At 31.7% G+C, this 20,768-nt stretch overlaps 2 protein-coding genes across 4 annotated transcripts; both read right to left on the bottom strand.

Moving 5' to 3' along the window:
• Nucleotides 1–479: 479 nt before the first annotated feature.
• On the bottom strand, nt 480–6,518 carry LOC106776455 (protein misato homolog 1). Of its 3 annotated transcripts, none has more exons than XM_014663914.2 (11): nt 6,399–6,518; nt 6,236–6,316; nt 5,769–5,870; nt 5,383–5,428; nt 4,374–4,449; nt 3,499–3,859; nt 2,878–3,127; nt 2,376–2,618; nt 2,184–2,303; nt 962–1,431; nt 480–848 (listed from the first exon to the last, which is right to left on the bottom strand). In XM_014663914.2, the coding sequence occupies exons 2-10, from the start codon at nt 6,305–6,307 to the stop codon at nt 989–991; spliced, it is 1,713 nt and encodes a 570-aa protein (XP_014519400.1). In that variant the 5' UTR covers nt 6,308–6,316; nt 6,399–6,518; the 3' UTR covers nt 480–848; nt 962–988. The 3 variants fall into 3 exon arrangements, with proteins under 3 accessions (XP_014519400.1, XP_014519399.1, XP_014519402.1); XM_014663913.2 differs by having other exon boundaries at nt 962–1,434; XM_014663916.2 differs by having other exon boundaries at nt 962–1,434; nt 5,783–5,870; nt 6,399–6,475.
• Nucleotides 6,519–8,230: 1,712 nt separating this feature from the next.
• LOC106776956 (transcription factor HHO5) lies at nt 8,231–10,632 on the bottom strand. The gene is made up of 5 exons (XM_014664437.2): nt 10,282–10,632; nt 10,021–10,193; nt 9,618–9,927; nt 9,288–9,364; nt 8,231–9,072 (listed from the first exon to the last, which is right to left on the bottom strand). Exons 1-5 carry the CDS (start codon nt 10,622–10,624, stop codon nt 8,785–8,787), a joined length of 1,191 nt encoding a protein of 396 aa, XP_014519923.2. The 5' UTR covers nt 10,625–10,632; the 3' UTR covers nt 8,231–8,784.
• Between the last annotated feature and the right edge of the window lie 10,136 nt (nt 10,633–20,768).

The raw sequence follows: 20,768 nt of genomic DNA on the forward strand, positions 1-20,768 counted from the left end.
GGAGCACAAACCTTCCTCATCGTTCCGTTTCCGCCCGCGCTTCTAACAAAAAATGAATAAAAAAGTAACCCTCACAAACAATAAATAACAGGCTATTTCTTTTTACACCCATTTTTCCTATTACCCACTTGCCTTGTAGTAACTGGAAAATATTTTTTACTCTCTTGCTTATTAATTCACACTCGTACATAAATCTTTTCGAGATGGTTATCATATACATGCACTCCTTGAAATTTGAATTCAGTTTTGTCATGAGTTTACTCTTAAATATACTTTAATAGATTAAGACAAAAAAAACTGTATATAAACTAACTTCTGTCTTACCAAACTAAGTTTTGAAAAATAATTTCATTGAACTTTTCAACCATAATTTTGAACTTATTTCCGGGACATGAAGCCATCCCGTTGATGTATGTTTCTACAAAAATATTTTCAGAAAATAATGTCCAGCATTCTGAAATTGTTTTCCAAAACTACTATAATCTCTCGAAATTATGTTTCCGGAAAGCCGATTCCACTGTTTCTACCAGAAACTCAGTCAAATGCTAAGATTTCCCTTTCTTAATGCTCTAACATTCCGCTGTTAAATATATTTTTACTACATTATTCTGCCCATTTCCCCCTGACACATTCTTTTAGGCCAAATTAAAGAGAAAAGAAAAGTAACAAGGGTGGTGAAAGCTGCAAGCAGATTGGAAGGAAGAAGTTCGAGAATATTGATTAACTTCAGTAACTGCATGATGAAAGCCCAAGCCAAGGGCATGGTTAAGTTAATCCCATAGGAGCTCCCAAAGCCTATTGGTCGATGAGCAAGCACCAAGTTACCAGAATTGGAATGAACAAAACCTCTGTAAAGAAAAAATCAACTATATGTAGCGTGGAGAGTTAACCAACAAAATGCCTGAAAAGCCAGTATAGCACAATGCAAATTTGTTACTATCAATAACCTAACAAATGTTACCTGACTCTTCTTTTGTGAATGTAAATTCTAATCTGAATCTGACGTCAACTGAGGAGGACGCAATGCCGCTGCCATTTTAGACAACATTTCTTCCATCTCCACCAATTCTTCCATGCCAAAGCTCCAACTTCTAAGTAACTCTGCCCCAGCTGCACCTCGTTGAATTCCAAAACGCTGAAGATTTCGCAGTTTATTCTCTAAGAGTGGTAATACAGCACTGCTGGAACGTAATCTGGCGGCCATGGGAACGGAATGGACCTCAAGGGATCCTTTAGGTGATGAATTAATAGTTTGACCACCTACTAATTCACCTTGGTTGCCTACACTGTTCCCAAATATTGATGGAAAAGACAAGGGGATAGGCAAGGGACAAAGTGCAACAGATAGATGGCAGAACATTGGCCTTGTACTGGCACATCTAAAAGCACCATCAACTTTATCCTTTACCTCACTAACTGAAGCGCGATGACCTTCTATAGAACCAAAACAGTGAAGGGTTAAGACAAAAACAATCACACAAAGGAGAGAACTTAACAAAGCAACAGAATAGAAAAATAGGACAAATATAAAGCATGTCGATAAGCAACATGCAGCTTTCAAATTATTTCATACAATAACCTAACTAATGTAACAAACTTACCTACGGTTGAGTACCTAACTAAGATACACTTTTTTTAACAACAAAAAGTGAGCTTTTCTGTCTAATTAAACAGAAGTATTGCATAATGATGAATCTGTGTCAATCTAACTTTAGAAAGTTCCATAATAAAGAAATGAATATCACTTGTTACGCATGCTAAAGCAGAAAACTATATGGTAATTTATGACCTAGTTCATTCAGAACTAGAAGACAGACATAATCAATTGTATTATTAAATATTTCATCATAGAAATCTGGTAGTTGTCTTCATTAAACCCCTATTTGTGTTCTTCAAAAAAATGTATTTGTATATGTGTGTGTGTAGAAGACTAGGACAAGTGCAACATAAAGAGCAACCAGGGGCTAGAAGACTCCCAGCATGGCAGGGTCCAGGGAAAGATCAGACGCGTTATGAATCTATCATATGCAGCCTTATCTTGCATTTGCAAGAAGCTAACTTCAAGAATCAAACCTGTGACATCCTAGTTACACATGGTAAAAAGCAACTTGGACTGCCGAGTTTACAGAAAAGCAGAACAAACATGAAGAAAATATTAGTTGATAAATCTTTGTGGCCAATACCTGATGCAAGAGCTCCATGGACTGTCATGTGTTCAATAGCCAACAAGTCTTCAACATCATCATCTGTTTGTGGGGTCAATGGCTGTAAAATCTCTAACAAAGACAGGTCATTCTGCCCCCCTGAATTTCAAGAGTAAGACCAATCAAATACATCTCTTATAGAGACTAGCCCAAAAAATTATTCACATTTACCAGTTAAGGATGGTGCTGGCATCGCAACATCGAGAACTGACACCATATTCTGCCTTCCTTGTCTTGATAACATTTGTACAACTCCATGAATATCCACAGCACCAGAAATAGAACAAGCATCTGCACTAGGCCCAACAGGAACCATTCGAAAAGGTAGACTAATGGAATGTAATGCTGCAGCATAAACTGCACTTGAGTGGAAATGCTTCGCATCTTCAATGTGGAGGAATCTGGAAGCTTTACCTGAAAGAAGATTTGGTAAGACTGAATGAGAGAATTGAAATCTATGATTTGTGGATCTGCCAGCCAACAGAAATACATTTAACAACGGTAAGGAGGATTTTATCAATATTACAACAAAATTCAATGCCATCAACGGTATCCAGCCATTCAAATTAGTAAAGTATTAGCAAATCAAACGTCAATACTTGCTGCCTATTATCAAAGGAAGGCTATTGACTATTGTGCTGCTGTCTAATATGATAAATTGTGTTGGACATACTTTTACTTAAGGAGGGCAGACCAACAGGTACAATAAGTTTACAGTATGATGACAATCTTGAAAATGATATAGAATCATGAAGAACCTCTGACACTGTACGCTTCCCACTCTGAAGATTTGTGCGTGAACCAGAACCTTGAACAGCATACAGTAAGACAGGAATGTTTGTATACTCGTCTACAATGTTCTCTAAAAATTCAGCGGCAACAGCAGAGAAACCTCCAGAATCATCAACTATAAATTGAAATCCCTGTCAAAATTGCCAAAATTTAAAGATTGGAAGAGGCACACCAAACAAAAATTAATTTTCTTTTAGAACTTAATGGACAAAGGCAAAAATATTATGTTAAGTAAGCATTTTAGAGAATCAAGATCACTGTACTTTTGGCATAAAGTTTATATTACAAAACTAAACTACTCATTTCAAGGCATACGCAATGCTTTCTCATATATAATGGCCCATAAAAAAAATGAAATTTAAGAATACAAATGGACTAAAAATTGAAAACCCATTGGCACTGGATATTGTCTTGTTCATTATCTCACAACAACTGCTAAAGCTATACACGAGAAGTAACCCACATACTCAACTACAAGATTGGACAAGTGAAAAGTCGTTACCTGTATATGGTCACACTCTTCAACAAAAAATCGAAGCCTGTCACTTATTTCTTCCCCTTGTGCAGCCCAAGCAAAGGAGTCCCTTCCAATTCCATAATTGTTAAACTCGTCAACGTTTGCCCAAACTCTATCTAATTCATAAAGACTCCGGGGGTGATAATGTACTTTTGAGTAGTCTGTCCAAAACTGTACATCATTTTCTAGGCATTCAATTATATCCTTATCCTCGTACTCAGTCCGGGAATCATTATTTGAACCAGGTATCTCATTTATATTCGAATTTTCCTCTTCTTCATAAAGTCTTTGAAGGAACAAATTTCTTTTAAAAGGTTGAGAGGCTTGAGTGGAAACTCTACCAGTCCTGCACATTGGTGTATGGGCAGTCAGTGCATTTGAATATAAATTCAAACCACAATGATAGATATAACAGATGAAGTAGGTTTCATGTCCAATAAAAAGTAGCAGGCAAAACAATTTCAAATTTTCATTTCAATCCTACAAAGGTTAAAGTGAAGCTTAACACCAAGAATAGAGGATACATGTAAATAGAACATTAAAATGTTAGCAGGTTATTGTTGAATAAATTTAAAATTTTGAATCACAATTTTCTTGTATGTTTCTTGGTAGAAAAGAACTGCCTCTCTCTTACAGTTTTCAAGTATGTCATGTGTAAAAGATATTCAAAACTGACCTTACACGATATCTCCAAGTTGCTAATATTTACAAAAGAAAAGCAATGAATACACTGCATTTCACTAAAACAAGCTAGTAACTAAGAAGATTCACACAGCAGAAATTAGCATTCCCAATATCATCCATTTAAGAGAGAACCTTCTTCAACCATCATTATAATAGTATAGACTAAGAGGTCTCACCAAGTGACAACATCTTGTGATGTGGAAGCAACCTCCGTATACAATGTACCGTGTGAATTCATAGATCCAAGGGATCCTGAAAAGATTGAAAAATCCTAAACAAGTGGAATGTGGACAATTTAAGCTTACACCAAGAGAAAAATAAAGGGACAAGAAAGTATACCATTAATCTTAGCCTAAAATAAATTTACATTGATACATTCTAACATCATGAGATTAAAAGAAGACAAAATTAACAAACAATAAATGAAAGTAGCAAGGATGTTGAAATAAAAACTGAAGTAAAAGAAGGAAACACCGCATAGGCAAAATATGGTGCTTTCTTCAGCTCTTTAAGGATTGAAAGAAAGACTGGGCCTAAAAAGTTTAAAATGTGAGCATTAATGAATTGACCTATGAAAAATCCACAATTTTGAATATGTACTATTACTTCCAACATATATACATAGGGTAATTTATATTCCTTATTCGTAACTTCCCAAGCTATATTACCAATCATGCAGTCATAACTTCATAAGTACGGAAATTACTATTCATGAAAGGAAAATGAGTTGCCTTCTGCTTTTAACACTGTACAGTGCTCCCAAATTTTTTTATGCCTCTCTTGCTCTTCCTCAGATTCACAAACAAAGCAAGCTGTGAACTTTAATCCTGTTACATCGTGGGTAATTTTGTTTAATATTTTTCCAACTAACTTGATCTGTCTTGATTTCCATGCCCAAAGATAAAAGACTGGTATACCAGTAGCTTCAAAAAAATTAAGCAATTACTAATGAACCTTTAAAGTTTATACCAACTACAGTGGTCCTGCAACATACTAGTCTTTTTTATTTAATAGTACTTTTTTCCGAATTCTGTTTAATGTAAGACCAACCATGGATTCTTCGCTATCACATAGCAACATCAATTCAATAAACAGAGACGTCAGCAAAATATATCCTATAAAAAGGGCAAAAAGGAACGACAATGATATTTTCTTCAACAATACAAATACTAATAAATTAAATACCTCTCAAGTTTATTGAAACCAGGCGAGGGGTATACGAAGGAATGCCCTGCACGTTTAATAGAAAATGGTGTCAACGTAGGAAAAACATCTAATGCTTCCAATCTACATATTTGGATCATCTCTCCCCATTTTCCCTTGTCACCTCTAAAATTATGCCAACTAGAATATAAGAGTATCAGTTTAATAATAATCCAATCAAATTGAACTAACTTAATTTACCGGTTGAACATGTAATATGGAAATGGCAAATGCAATGGAAGCGCTATATTATATGGACAAAAAATCCAATACAACATCTCATTCTATCTTCTACAACAACATACAACTCTAATCACATACCAGATACTTATTATAGAAAATGCTAGTTCAACAAAAGAAAATTGCACCTGTTGTGTCTCACCAGTACGATAAAGCACGTCCATGTTAAGATCCTGATTCTTGAACACTGAATCTGCAGAGGGATCCCCAGCCAGCCCAAGCATCTCATCCTAATAATTTGAACACAAATGAAACTTGCATGCATGACTAAGAAATGAACATGTTCAGTCAACAGTACTTTCAGTTATAGATTATCAACTTAAACTGAAAGAAAATAAAAGAACTATGGAGAGAAGGTTTAGCAAATTAAATAAATAAACACCACTCAACAATACATGCAACGATAGCATACAGAATTTTAACACTATCACGTGATCATTACAAACCATTGTATACAGTAATTTATTTTTAATTGACTGAGAGTGCAATGTTTTCTACACACACGGCAAAGAAATTAAAGTCAATAAACGAAGCAAAATGTGTAGAAGTAAATCTATTCTGAAATTTCTTAAAAAGACAGAATAGGCATCAAAACCTGAAAGTTCCAGAAGTGAGAACCAACAAAGTTCGCGAAATCGCCAACCTGGACAGTCACGATTTCTTTCATTTTCGCTTACTGCCACTCACAGAATCGCGTTAGTTAATAGCTAAATACTCAAAAAAGTTTATTACAAAATTTAGCAAAGTGAGAAACGAACCTTGGGTTAAGCTCGGCAATTGATTTTGGCGGCAAAGGGTAACTTCTTGTGTGTTTGGGTTACAGTTTTTAATTTAAGCGTCAGAAATATGAAAATAGCTACTCTCCTCCGCGGGCGGCGGATGAATTTAGTTTTCCTTTTCGACTCGGGTCGGATATCCTAAATGGATTGGGTTATGACCCGCAACCTAATCATGCATTAGGCCCAAATAAACCAGGGTGGGTCAAAAGCACGTTTTATAGGTGGACAAAAAGAAAACGTTTAAATATTTTGGCTCAAAAAAGGAAAGGGTAAACAGTTATTCTAAATATATATGACTGAAAAAACAAAATAATTTCATAAATGGATTAAACCATGTAATTTTTAAAATAATAAACGGAAACACTATTAAAACTTATTAAAAAAATTATTAATTATTTTCCATTCACTCACCACCATGTTTATTCCCTCTTCCAGTAAAACATTGGACAGTAAAGATTGAGAGTTTTTTTATGAAATTAATTGAATGTGTGAAACTATTTAGAGGTATGGAGTATGGTTTTTTATTTGGACTTTAGGTTTACGAATTATTTAAGATTGAATATTTCATAGTTTAAGACTATATTTTGAGTTAAGTTTAGTTCAAAAAATGAATTGAGCGAGCTCTTTTCAGAAATACTTTTTGCAACTCTTTTTATTTATTTTTTGTACATATTTATATTTTATGATATCCATTTAAAAAAATTTAGTATATAAATAATAATGGGATGTTGCATAGCCTTTCTTAAATATTTGCCTTGGTTTAAATAAATAAACCAAAGTCATTAATACAAACAAATATATAAATTTTTCATGGTAATAAATAGCTCTAATTATTCTTGTTTTCTTGCCTAACTCCAGGATTATAAAAAGTAAAGGCACTCCGACGATCAAGTTAGATGTCGGTGTAGAAATATCCTCGATCCTCAGCAAGTTGATGCTTAGAATGGAAAGAGGATTGATACTCAGTCAGGTGTAAAAGTATGAGTGTGATGGAATGTGAGCGTACCTTGGAGCCTTTAGTTCTTTATTTATAGGTTTTGGATTGATATGAAATTAACAAGAACAAAATAAAATATAAACAGAATAAAATATAAACAAACTTACCTGATATATCTCTACTGAGATATTATTTGATACGTGATATATGATATTGTTCATTTATTCGTATTTGTGAGATGATAGGCCTCGAGCCCAATAGAGCTGGACCAATCTGATGATTTGACCCATTTAACTAACAAGCTTGGCCGCTCGGTTTAGCAGACCGAACGTCAGAAATATACTACCGTACAACTAAAAAATAAAAAACTTTAATTGTAGGAAAAAACATTACCTCAAATTGAAGGAATAAAAATATATTTAAGTAGGCGACATTTACTATTATCTAAAACTTTGAATTAATGATAGTAAAATAGTTTTTCATTATCAGAAGGTATTATGAAATAAAATATTCCCTCCTCTCTCGGCATTTGGTGTGTTCTGTTCTGTTAGATGGAATTTTTTTCTTGAGTTTATGAAGCAGATTAATGATGCATATTAGACATAGTTCTGAAATCTGGTATGATGGAAGTATCACTTTTTAAAGCTACATATGAGGATAGATGCTGATGAAAGAAGAACCGCAGCTATTCTTACCCGAAAAAGAGTCTTGTTCAGCCTATCAATCTGAAGAAAATCTGTTGATACGCGATAGTACGATACGATGAAAAAGCAAGCAAAAGGAAAATAGAAATTGACGGTGAAGATTTAACGTACGCACGTTTGTGAGAGACAATTCTAAGCGAGAATAAGATGGCTGAAAGAATACCACTAACTAAATGAATGTATGAAAAAGCTATCATTGAATATTGACAACTGATACGGTGTTGGAAAAATCCTGACACTTTATGTCAACCTTAATAAGATCCAGCCAAAATGCTGAAAAACACGTCTACTTAAGATCGGGCAAGTGTGTCCATCAATATTCTCATGCGATCAACATTGATTTAACACTTTATTGTTAATGATGCGAAAAGCTAGCACATGATATTGTGCCCGTGTTCAACGTATCCTGCAGTAAACCTTTCTGTCATTTGCACAAAATTTAACATGAAAAAACCAGCCCCCAAAGCACAAAGCATGAATGAGGTTTTATCTATGAAAATTGCCCATTAAAATTAAAGCTCCATACAAACTATACCGAGTTTTAAAGAAGAAAAAGAAACCTGAAAAATCTGCAAAAACCTCATTGGCTCTCTACCAAACAGTTTAAAATAATGGTAGGATAAAGTTGATCCCTATTGTTCTATGTGTTAGATCTATTATTCTTATATTGTCAAATTCAGGGTCTTCATCGTCTATGTATTTTATTCTCATTATCTGCAAAATTTTAGAGGCTCTGGTTATCAGCTTCAAGGTGCTGGTGGAGCCCTCCTTTCCAATTCCTGCAATCTGATTGCTCATCTTCTGCATCCACACTGTTCCGTCCAGGGCTTGAGATACCCTTAGCAGACCCTCCTCCTCCTAGTAAGAGAGGTGTCAGAGGACCTTGAGGAGAACCAGACTGTGACAAGTTTCCCTTTGATTTATTCCCACATTGATCTTGGCCCATCCATGACCCATTATCAGCCTGCCCAACTGAGGAAACTGGGAATCTCCTAACATGAAGCCTGTACTTCTGCATAAATCGTAGTTCCACATAAGTTCTTGACAAGAAGCAGTAAATGACTAGCTGTGATAATTAACAATCATGGATTGTCTCTTTATGTGAATCTAGAGCAGACGGTACAGACTAATTCCTCATACTGCGATTCATCTAAGGGAATACATATTATTTAACCCTGGGTGGATTAACATGTTCAAATACCAAAATGAAATTGAAGAAACACTCACTTGCAAATGGCTTTTCACTTCATCATTTGTCAGGCTGTCCACCTGCATCAGTTCTCTAATCTGTTTAGGGGTGGCCACTGCAAAACAAAATAAACCTATTAGCTAAACATTAATCCCACACCGAACAAGACCCTAAGTTTCAATTTTGAGATGGGTCAAGCATGGAATTCACTTTAACATTTTAAATTGCAAACAAATTGATGTAGTCACAATTGTGATCTCAATCACACTAAAACCCTTGAAATTGCAATCAAAATCAGACAATTGTTTAAAAACGTTGAAAGGACCATCCCCACCCAATTCATAACATAAAGAATCGATTAGACCTACCTTGTGCTCCACCAAGTTGTTGAAGAGCATCCACAAAACGCCGGTGCAGCTCTGGTGACCAGCACCGCCTCTGTTTCCTTGGATTCTGCTGCATATGTTGCGGCGGTTGGGGCTGGCTCTGTACCTCAACACGAAGCAAAGAAGAGCCAGAACTAGTATCTCCACATACACTCTTGGAATTGCTATGACTCAGTTCAGACCCGTGACCCATCAAACTAAAGCTCGGAATTTGTGAACCCTCCTTCCTCGGGGCACACAAATTCCCATTAATTGGATTCTGTGGCACAGACCTGTCACCATCCTCATTCGTCTGCCATTGAAAGAAAAAAAAAAACTTCTAGCCTCAATTCTGCACATATAAATATAGAGAAAATTCCAGAATTTGAAATTGACTTAGAATTACCGATTTGATTTTCTGAGTGCTCCAAAGTTGAGCTGAACTCATCCAATTCTTCTTTTCACATTTTTCATTTTCGCTTCCCCCAGAATTGGTTTTCGGTGGCACAAACTGTTCACTGGTAGGCGGATCTTGTAGTACTGAACACTTTACTTTTTCCTCTTTCAATCTGGCGATAGCTGCATGCCCAGAGAACCGTGGTGAAAAAAATAAATGCACAGCAACTACATGATAAAAATAACAACAATAAAAGGTACAAGCACACACCATCGTTTAGGAGGAGCATGCAGAGAGGAAGCTCGCGTTTGAAGGCCTCAACTTTCCTCAATTCGTCCTCCAACCTCTGCACAAAGCCGTCCAGCGTGGCAACTTTGTCGGTGTTGTTTCTGTTGGCAGAAACATCGGCGAAAAAGAGGGAAATGGGTTTGGGGACAAAGCCCAAACTCAGGTCCAAGCTGAGCTCCATGAAAGCACTGGAGTGTTGTTGAGTGGGATGGGGTGATTTTCTGTGAGCGAGAGTATGCTCCCACAAATCACAAACTACCATACCATACCCTGATTTGAGATGATAACGAAGGAAGGTGTAAAGAAGAAGAGGATAGAGATTCATTTATATATAAGGAAAGGGAAATTGAGATTCAGGACAAAAAGATTCGGTGCCCGCATTCGGGTCGTCGCGTCTTTGTCCCACTCGGTAACTCCACCGTGTCTGCCTTACTTACTCCTCCTCTCCAAAATTAATTACTTTTCTCATTTTCTTTATCTAAATTATTAACTTATTCTCCTTTACTACAATGAATGAAGTTTTAATCTTTTCTAAAAGAAAATGAATTGACTGTGTTTACAATTTTCAAAGGAACATTAATTTCTTATTTTTACTTTGTCATCAAGTTAATCATTTTCTCAATACAGATAACAATGTACTTATTCACAGATATAATTATTTAATAAAATTAATTAAAAAATTATATATCTGTTCTTTTTCTTCTTAAAACCTTATATTATAATAATTACAAAATACAGGTAGCATAATTTTATTATACAACTACACACAAATGGTATGGAGTTTACACAATATTTATATGTAAATTAATTAATACTATTTAATGTTTTGCTATAAAGATAACTTTTAATTTATGAAAATATGAATTTGGGGGATGTACTTGTTTTCTATGCTTTAATAAGTGTTTTTAGTAACATTTTTTAGAAGTGTTTTTTAGGAATGTTTTATCTGTGGTATTTCTTAAAAATTGTTTCTATATAAACAAGGTGATAGTATAAATTCTTTAATTAATTTTTTAACTACAGTGAAAAATAGAGTGTCAGTATTATCAAATCATTTAATGTAATAAATGATCTGACAAAATTATTAAGTTGATAGATATTTAAAAAGTATTCATGATCTATAAAACAAATTCTGATAATAGTTTTAAAATTCATACCTTTGAGAATTCATGAATTTTAAATGTGAAAACAAAAACTATCGTATTAAATTTTCTTTGGAATTTAAAGATTATATATTATGAATGAAAAATAATTCTATAGAATTTTAAGATAATTTTAAAAATATGTGCTGTGTGGATGTGCGAATCTTTGGATTCCGTACTCAACGCGGCGAAAATGTGAAAAAACATTAATTAATTGGCAGTGTGAAATTGTGTTGTGGGCTGGTCTCATGCTTTTTACCAAGATTCTTTGTTTGGATGGCTACCACAGTTGTGTTATGGTGTGGTTGACCTGACACATATCTGCAACATTATCAAAAGTAATAGGGGTAATTCGGTCTTTCTCTTCCACCACTATATTTTCTATTTTTTTTTTCTAAATTATTTCGTTCGTCCATTTCAGATAACGCCACTCATACTTTTACCGCACCTAATGTTTGACAATTATTTTCTTTTGCATTCGAGATCAAATAGTAAAACTTATAATTTAATTAATCACCAAATTATCTGAATTAAACGGTATTATCATTATTTAAAATGAAATTATTTGTTTTTACTTCAATTAGTTATATTTTCTTTTAAAATATTATTCCTTAAAATATCATGTGTATAAAATAAAAGAGAATTATTTGTAGTGCAGTAAGACTGAAAGACATTTTATATATGATCTTATTAAGTAATAAAAAAACCAATTAAAATTTACTAATATCTTATTTTTTAGATACAATAAATTAATGGAACATTATATAAATAATTAAAACTATTTTAACATATGACGTGCATCTTTTGAAAATCTTTTGAAGGAATATCAAAATAGTCAAATTAAATGTTCGGTTGCCAAACAATATTGCTTGACAAAGGTCTTTACTTGAAAATATTATATAATCATAGTCATATATAATACAATTTTTTTTTAAACAACTAAAATCAATATTCACTACTTTTATAGAAATTAAAAATTAAAAATATATTTATTTTTTGGTATATTTAACTTAATGTTTTATATACCAATATATTGTATTTTTAAGTGGATTTTAAAAGCGTGCTTGAATTGTGGTTTGAGGTTCTTTGGCCATATAATTTCACTTCTTTTCTGTATAATAAATGCAGAAATAATATTCATGGGTGATTATAATAGCCCGAATAAGAAAATTACTACATCATAATTTTACAATAATTAATTATTCAAAAATAATGTTAAAAAGTATGGGCATAGAGATATTAATACTATTATCATGACTTGTGAAAGAAATACTTTCAAGGATTGAAATCAATTTTAATCTAACGTAATGAATTTTATTATTTGTAATAAAAAATCATTTTAAAATATATGTCATACATAATTATATCATTCTAAAATGTCTAAAAGTTTTAGATAGTTCAGAAATCACATTGAACAGTAATCTACATTTTTGTCACAATCTCAGTAAAATATTTAAACAAAAGGTCTCAATGGAAATATATACAAGCATTTTAACTATACTAATTTAAGATGGGAATATTAACTTAAAATTTAGATGGTTAACGCAAAAGAAAAAGACCTAGTAAATACTAAACATTATCTTTTATAAATTTCCAGTAACATATGAAATCCTTGTTAAAATTATTTTGATTTCATTGCTCTTCTCAATGGAAACTGTCAAAATCTATTGCCATAACTATTCTAATTATAAACACTGGTAAGAATATCTCTATATAAAGCTATTTAATTACTATTATATATACATACATACATATAATCATTATATGTATGCATATAATGATTATCAATCTTAGGTTAATAAGTTCATAATGAAACATTTATTTTAGATTAGTTACCAAGTTTAAATTCAAGCAAAAGTCACTTAGTTCCTTTAAAGCCCACCTTTTCATTATTTATCCTAGGTTTTAGACCTTATATATAATACGATTCTTTATGTTTTGGCATATTTTATTGGTATGATATAACATCTTTAATCAGTGGATGTTGACTTGTGTAGTGAAAAGCTTTCACTTTATATTTTACGTCTAAATTAAAATTAGTAGAAGCATGGATTAGAATTTTAAATATTTAATTCAGATATATTTTAGATTAAAATAATTAGATTAAGATTTAGATTCAAAATCATTTTTATTGGAAAATTATTTTGAATTTTTCTTTTAAATTTAGATTCAAATATTAAGATCAAGTTCAAAATTTAAAATATTTTTTTAATAAAAATAATTAAAATTTGAGTTATTTTAACAAAATTTTAATCAACTTGACAACACTAAAATTTTATCAAAATCGTTTCATCCTTAAGTTAAACACATATTATCTCAACTTTTAATTTAGATTAATTTAAATCACTTAATCCGATTTTAAATTTAAATTGACATTTTTAAGTTTTAATGTGGACTGCTACATCTTAACTTTTGAACCAATCCATCTTAATTAAAAATTTGACATATGACATTGAAATCCAAATTTAATAAAATAGATTTTAAGTGGATTGAAATTTGAATAACCCAGCCTAAAAAAATGTTAGTAATATTCCCTGGGACCCGTGCAAAGTTTTATATACCATAAACAGGAATAACTTACCTTCTAATAACATTTGAAGGTGTTGAAACTGGACAGACAAAATAAGAAACCAAGTATTTCTACATTGACACGAAAGCCATAAACAATTTTACAAAGATAATTAAGTAGGATAATTTCCAAAAAAAAAAATGAAAAAGCAAGAGCATGATATGTGTGTCACGTGCAAGATTCTTGTAACGTTTTATATTTTGATGTTTATCAAGATGATGATTGATGGGGTAGTATTTGCTTTCTTCTCTCTCTTTGTCCATACACAGACCTAATGAACGTCCTTCATTTGTCGTGCTTACTGTATCTTCCAAATGAGAATCTGGCAAACGGTTGTCACCTCCAACACGATAACAACACGTGTCTCAGAATAACTTTTGATATTCTTCTTCTGCGGTTCTGTTCGTCCACTACTATCCTTTCTACATTTTTCCATTATTTTTTCTCCACCAAATCAAACGTCAGATGCCAACACTTCTCATTCCATTTCTAGTTTCGATTCTGTGGTTTCAGGAGCATCTCATCATTCCTCACATGCGTTAATAAATACTCTTACTAGGATTTCCCTCTCTGCACAACCTCGCCGATTATTATCTTTTTTTCTACTGTCATCATCTATTAATTCAAAATCAATCACTCATATTTGGCAGAATAATTTTAATATTCTTAACTCATATAGTTTATCTCCCATGAAACATTTGTCTCTTTGTAGCATACTGTTTAAAGCAACTAATATTAATATCTGTCACCTTAAAATGAAAATCACTTTTTTCTCTCAAGTGATGAAAAATAACTTTAGAACATGGAAGACATTTTAGTGTTTTTTTAAGGATACATTTAATGAATCAATCTTGTTTTTGTCATTTTTTTATTCAATCAATTTCAACTAATAAAAAGAGAATAGTGTGCCAAAAGTCATTGATGTTGCAATATATGAAAAGAAACCCAAAATGTATAGATTCTCACATGTATTAAGTTATATTAAAAGCCGTTTAAATTTTGTTTATAATTGATTTTTCATGAAGTAATGTGTTAAAGAGACTGTCTTTCTAAATATATTTTTTTAATGCATTTTCATTTATAACATTCACACTAGTGTAAAAATAACTTTTTATAACGTACAAAAATGACCTATTATAACGTACAAACTGGGGATATAGTTCTGAGCGATATAATAAGTCTGCACATTTTATAACGTAGCAAAAATTTACGTTATAATAAGTTCAACATATTATAACGTACTTTTCTGCTACGTTATAAAATGTGTAAACCTATTATATCGCCCAGAACTATGTCCCCAATTTATCCGTTATAATAGGTCATTTTTGTACGTTATAATATATGTTTTTCAGATTCAACCTATTATATCGTACATTGTTATCTACGTTATAAAAACTTGTTTTTTTTTTAAAAAAAAATCATTATTATATTTCACATCCGATCAATTTATTGAATTATCATCTCTTCAATTTATAATGAATATAACCTAACTAAATAGATTTCGTTTCATTCATTAAATTTACAATTACTTTGACAAAGATGTAAAAGAGAAGTGATTCTCCCTAAAGCATTTCACTAAATAAAGGAAAAAATCTACAAAACATACTCTTGAGATACTTTGTTGCTTTTGGAAATGTCTTCAATAGCTAAAATGTTTCAAAAACAAATATATGGGTCAGACTGGCTGCATGATTAGATTGTACAAATCTCTCTAATCTTTCCTAACAACTAAACTAATTTAAATGAAAGGATTTCAATAGAAGGGCCTCGGCTATCTTCTTTTCTTCCATGAATGCAATTGAGACCTCTGTGTTGCATATAATAATCAAGTAATAACTGGGAATATTTACAAAGTTCTTTGATAAGCTCTTGATTATTTCTGCAAAAAGTATAAAGAAAATAAAGTTACTATTCGTAGAGCTAGAGTTTTCGTAACTATAGTAATAAATCGTAGGAAAAGACTTACAGGTAAAGAGTAAAANCGAAAAATATATGCCAAGTTGAGCTTCATATGAAGGATTGCTAATCTCAAGCATCCATGTTCCAGGATTATAGNCATAGTTGACAATTTATCATGTTTTCAATTAAAGTAGGACAAATGAATCAATAATATGGATCCTTCTTCATCAGTAAACATTCATTAGGGAACTATAGGAAAAAAAAAAAGAAAAAGAGGACTGAGACGTGTACATGGCTGGTTCAAAGCATTGTTCCAAACAGGTTCATAACTAATAAGTGGTTATAATAAAAACTTAACAGGAACATTAAGCATTGATGGAAACAGAGCAGCCCAATATCAGATGATTCATGCACTTGCAATATTCAAAAGCAACCATAAAAAGCATAAATTAAATTTAAAGTATTAGGCCATAAGCATAAATTACAAAGCAACAAGATATCTCATATTTTGCAGACGTAGATAGAGAAAGATGCATTCATTTTCCAGTATTAGGAACCTCAGTAGCCATAACCTCAGTATTAGGAAGCTCAGTTATAGATATAAAACCCAATTTTGAGCTTTTAAGTCAAGCTGCGAGAAGAAAGAATTGCACACTGACCTGTATTCACTTCATCAACACCCAAGTGAAATAGTTCAAATGGGAATATTTTTCTCATATCTGCAAAATTTAGAAAAGGAGAATGAAAGAAAGTTATTTTTTTTAGATCAGATTATATACTAGGGAAAGATATGAGCATAACTTGGTATATTGTCCAAGGGTAGTTTTGACAAACTCCATAATACTGATATTTTTGCAAGATTCAAGGTAGTGTGGAAGAAGATATAAGCTAAACAAAGTGATGCATGTTTTATAGGGACTTACCGTTGATCTAAATCTGACAGATATAATTTATATTGTTTTTGTGAGGTTAAGTAAAAATCCTTTTCTTAAGAAAATAAATTTTGTGCAAAGTTCCTTTCTTTGCAATTCCACTAATCCCCAAAGANAGAAATAATAAAATAATATTAATATGAATAATGACAAACTGAAAACAATCATTGATATTTCAGATTCAGGGCAAACAAACATTTAATGAAATCACTGACTAAACACAGAAAAATGAACCAAAAGAATAACTCCATTACACTACATACAACAAGCCGTTGCATAATAGGCAAAATAAATACTTACAAGCTAGATCCATTCTCGTCATGGCCAACAATGAGGAGAGATACTCCAAATGGTCGAGACTGCCAAAGAGAAAAAGAAATGGCATGTTAGAATAAATACATGATGATCCACTGCAACAAGAACATACTGATTTAGTATTGTGTACAAAAGATAAGTGTTTGTCGGAACATGCTACTGAATCAAACAACAACAGGAATTGCACATTTAAGTATAAATGGCAAACATTCAATAGTTGAGTCATACAAGGATTTCTGCGCATAGAAAAATTGTTTAGGCATCTAACACTTGCTTATATCTCCAATCAACATCTATCAAATGCAATATATAAGGCATCTATACATCTAAGGTATATATAAACAAGAAGCAACTTTACTAAGAAACACTTATAAATTATTTTTCCTAAACAGAAGCATAAAAAATAGACATGAATATCAAAGTTGAGAAGCTCGTTACTATGGATTCTTCATCACCTTCATCAAAACGCAAGGCAAGGTCACAAAGAGCTTGAGTGGTGGACTCAACAGTCATTGGTTCACCGTAGGAGAACTATGATTCTATGAACAAGAAACCAAAATAAAATATATAAATCATTAGCTAATCAAATAACTAGTATATGCTACAAGGTTAACAATACCTGAGTTTCAACCCGCGCATGTTCAACAAGTGTTCNAGCATCAGCAATCAATCCACTCATAGCACAACCTATGTGGTCATCAATTTCCATAATTTTCTCAACACTACTAGGCTCCTGAAAGACAATTTCTTGCAAGCAATCAATGATAGTGCAAAGCAAAAGTAACAACTACAAGATAATTGTGTCTCTATCCCAAATAAAAACCATATAAACTAAGTNCAGCCACTATATAAGTAGAGACCAGAGCTTTATCATGTGCAGAACCTAAAAATATATCTTGTGAGTCGTCATCAACTTCCTCGCTGTCATTGTTTCTTCACTTCGTTGTCGACATCAGAACTTCCTCGCTGTTTCTACCCCATTCGCTCTTGCTTCCCTTCCTAGCTCACTTAATCTCATAGATAATTAGGGTTTTTAGAGCGGGAAATCAAATTTCGCCAATAATCGGGGGCTTTTAAATAGGGCAAATTCTCGGCACTCCTAGAAGAACAAAAAACAGAGGATTAAATTTGATAGAAACCCTAGAAGAAGAAGGAAACCTATTCTGGACCGATTGATCGGTGTAAATCAAAGTTGAATCGGAGGAAAAGGTTTTTAACAGTGAAAACAAGGTTTTAATCGGTGGAATCGAAGGGAAATGGTGAAAAGGAGAAGAAACCCCAATGGAGGGTTTAGATCTATGAATGATTCGGTGGAGAATGAAGGATAGAGGAAATGGAGATGATTCCGTGAGTGAAGAAAGCTTACCGCGACGATGAACGACGTGCGGTGAGGAGATCTCTCTCGAGAAGGAAGACGCTAGGAAACCGAAATGGAGAGAAATGAGAGTGAGGCTCTCTAACATGTGAGAAATGAAAGTGTTCTCTCGAATGCGTGATCTGAAAGAGGAAGGGATATTATAACGTATTTCTAAAAATTCGTTATAATACATCAACCATATTTTACACTTATTTACAATTTTGCCACCGCATTTCATATTATAACTGATTTAAAAAATTACGTTATAATATATCTCTATTATAACAGATAATTTTATACGTTATAATATAGGTCGTTATAATAAGTCATTTTTCTACTAGTGTCATTAAGAAATTTAAAAAGATTTATTGAATCTTTATTGTTTTGTTTAGCTTTCATTTTCAATGGGACTATGTAATTTTTTAATCAAAACATGAAGAGTGTTATAAAATACATTATTTATAACACACTTCTTATTTGGCTGGATTAGAGAGTTATTACAAGATAACTTTGTTAAATAAGATGCGAGATTCACCCAATTTTGTAATCTTTAATAAATTTCAATTACTAAGAAGTAATGTGTTCAAAAGAGTGTGTTAGAAAGTCTCTTATTCCCAATTCTTTAAAGTATTCTATTTTTTACATATCAATTTAACATGATATTATATATATATATATATATATATATATATATATATATATATATATATATATATATATATGTTATTTTTTAAAATATTTTTTGTACAGAATGATTATATTCATTTTTTAAATGATCGATGGTGTTATGATATTAATATATCTAAATCGGTTATAATTTTATATGTTGATAAAGTAATTTTGTTATTTGTTTAGTTTAAATAGGTACTCATTAAAAATTTTCTTTTTTTTTTTACTTTATATGATTTTATTCTTTAATAGTTAATAAAGATAAAAAAATGTGTCAAATTATATTTGGAAGATACAAATGTGTTTTATCAAAAAGTTTTAAAAAAAAAAATTATACTATTCTAGAATGGAATGTGTATATTGAGAAAATTTGATTTAGTTTGATGAGATTCCACTACTTAAAACTTTGAAAATTTTTGTATAATTGTTTATCTATTGATTTGAAGATTAAAAAAAATAGTAGTTTTATGTTCATGTGTTATTTGTATGGTAATAATGTTAAATCTTTATCTCATTTTGTTTTTCATTATTTTTATATGGTTTTGGAAATTGTTGAAGGAAGCTTTTCAGGATTTACACTTTTCTTCTTTAGATTTGGTTTTTCAATTTATGAAATCTCTTTGTACTCATAATAGATTTCATTATCCAAATGTATTTCTTTCTGTCATTTTTCAAATCAAAGAATTAATGCTTAAGGCTGAAAATAAATCTAAAATACATGAGTATTACTATCTTTGATTTTTTTTTTTCTGAAATTTTTCAATATTCAAATTAGTAAAGGTAGGATGATTTATTTTATAGATGTAATATGACAAGTTTTATCTGCCAATTTAATAAAGGTGAATATTGATGTTGCAACTAAGGGTTGTGCTGATTTTGTTTATAGGTGTTGGTATTTTTAGAGAAAGTCAATATGAATACATGAGTAATTTTTCAACTTTTTAAGGAAATAGACTTTTATTTATCGTGAGTTTATGACAACCATTTATACTTTGAAGCATGCTTGGAGAAAGGATTTTTAAAAACTTTAGTTGAATAATGATTTTTCTTTTGTTTGTCAAGATCTTTTAAACCAATAAGTAATTTCTTAGAATATTAGAAAAAGACGACATTGATACATTAGTGCAACAAAAGATTTTGCCACTAATTTCTTTTACATAGTAATTGAGTTTTCTAACCAAAACATATCAAGCGAGTAAAAAAGTGAATCTGTTCACTTCAATTTTAAACCGAAACATAAACTTTAACATTATATTTCAATTGTTTCTAAAATCAAAACCAAAAATAATAAAAATTTATTATATAAAAAAATAGACTTCAATTATGAAAAACAACTTAAACCTATTCGATTATATATTTCAGTTTCTTATGTCTATTGTGATATTTAAAAATAGGTTTAATACCCAACTTTGTCCCTAGTTTGGTTGGCAAATCTCAATTTAGTCCCTCTTTAGAAAAGTGTTTGAAATTGCTCATTACTTTTAAATTTTTGAGTCAAAATAGTCCCTTCCGTTAAATAATGACAAACGGTGTTAAATTTTTTTTTTCTCTCTCCTCATTTTCTGTGCATTGCAGGTTTTTGTCAA

This window comes from Vigna radiata, chromosome 11, assembly GCF_000741045.1.
Source record: "Vigna radiata var. radiata cultivar VC1973A chromosome 11, Vradiata_ver6, whole genome shotgun sequence".
Taxonomy (NCBI): Eukaryota; Viridiplantae; Streptophyta; class Magnoliopsida; order Fabales; family Fabaceae; genus Vigna; species Vigna radiata.

Bases quoted from the DNA above. Each gene is read 5' to 3' on its own strand.
- LOC106776455 (XM_014663913.2), bottom strand. From the start codon at position 6,307: ATGAAAGAAATCGTGACTGTCCAGGTTGGCGATTTCGCGAACTTTGTT. The intron at 2,619-2,877 runs GTATGTCCAACA...ATCTTCTTTCAG, and splicing joins TCTGCCCTCCTTAAGTAAAA to GTAAAGCTTCCAGATTCCTC. The intron at 2,304-2,375 runs GTAAATGTGAAT...CTTGAAATTCAG, and splicing joins GCCAGCACCATCCTTAACTG to GGGGGCAGAATGACCTGTCT.
- LOC106776956 (XM_014664437.2), bottom strand. From the start codon at position 10,624: ATGAATCTCTATCCTCTTCTTCTTTACACCTTCCTTCGTTATCATCTC. The intron at 9,928-10,020 runs GTAATTCTAAGT...TTTCAATGGCAG, and splicing joins GCACTCAGAAAATCAAATCG to ACGAATGAGGATGGTGACAG. The intron at 9,073-9,287 runs GTGAGTGTTTCT...CGATTTATGCAG, and splicing joins AAGTGAAAAGCCATTTGCAA to AAGTACAGGCTTCATGTTAG.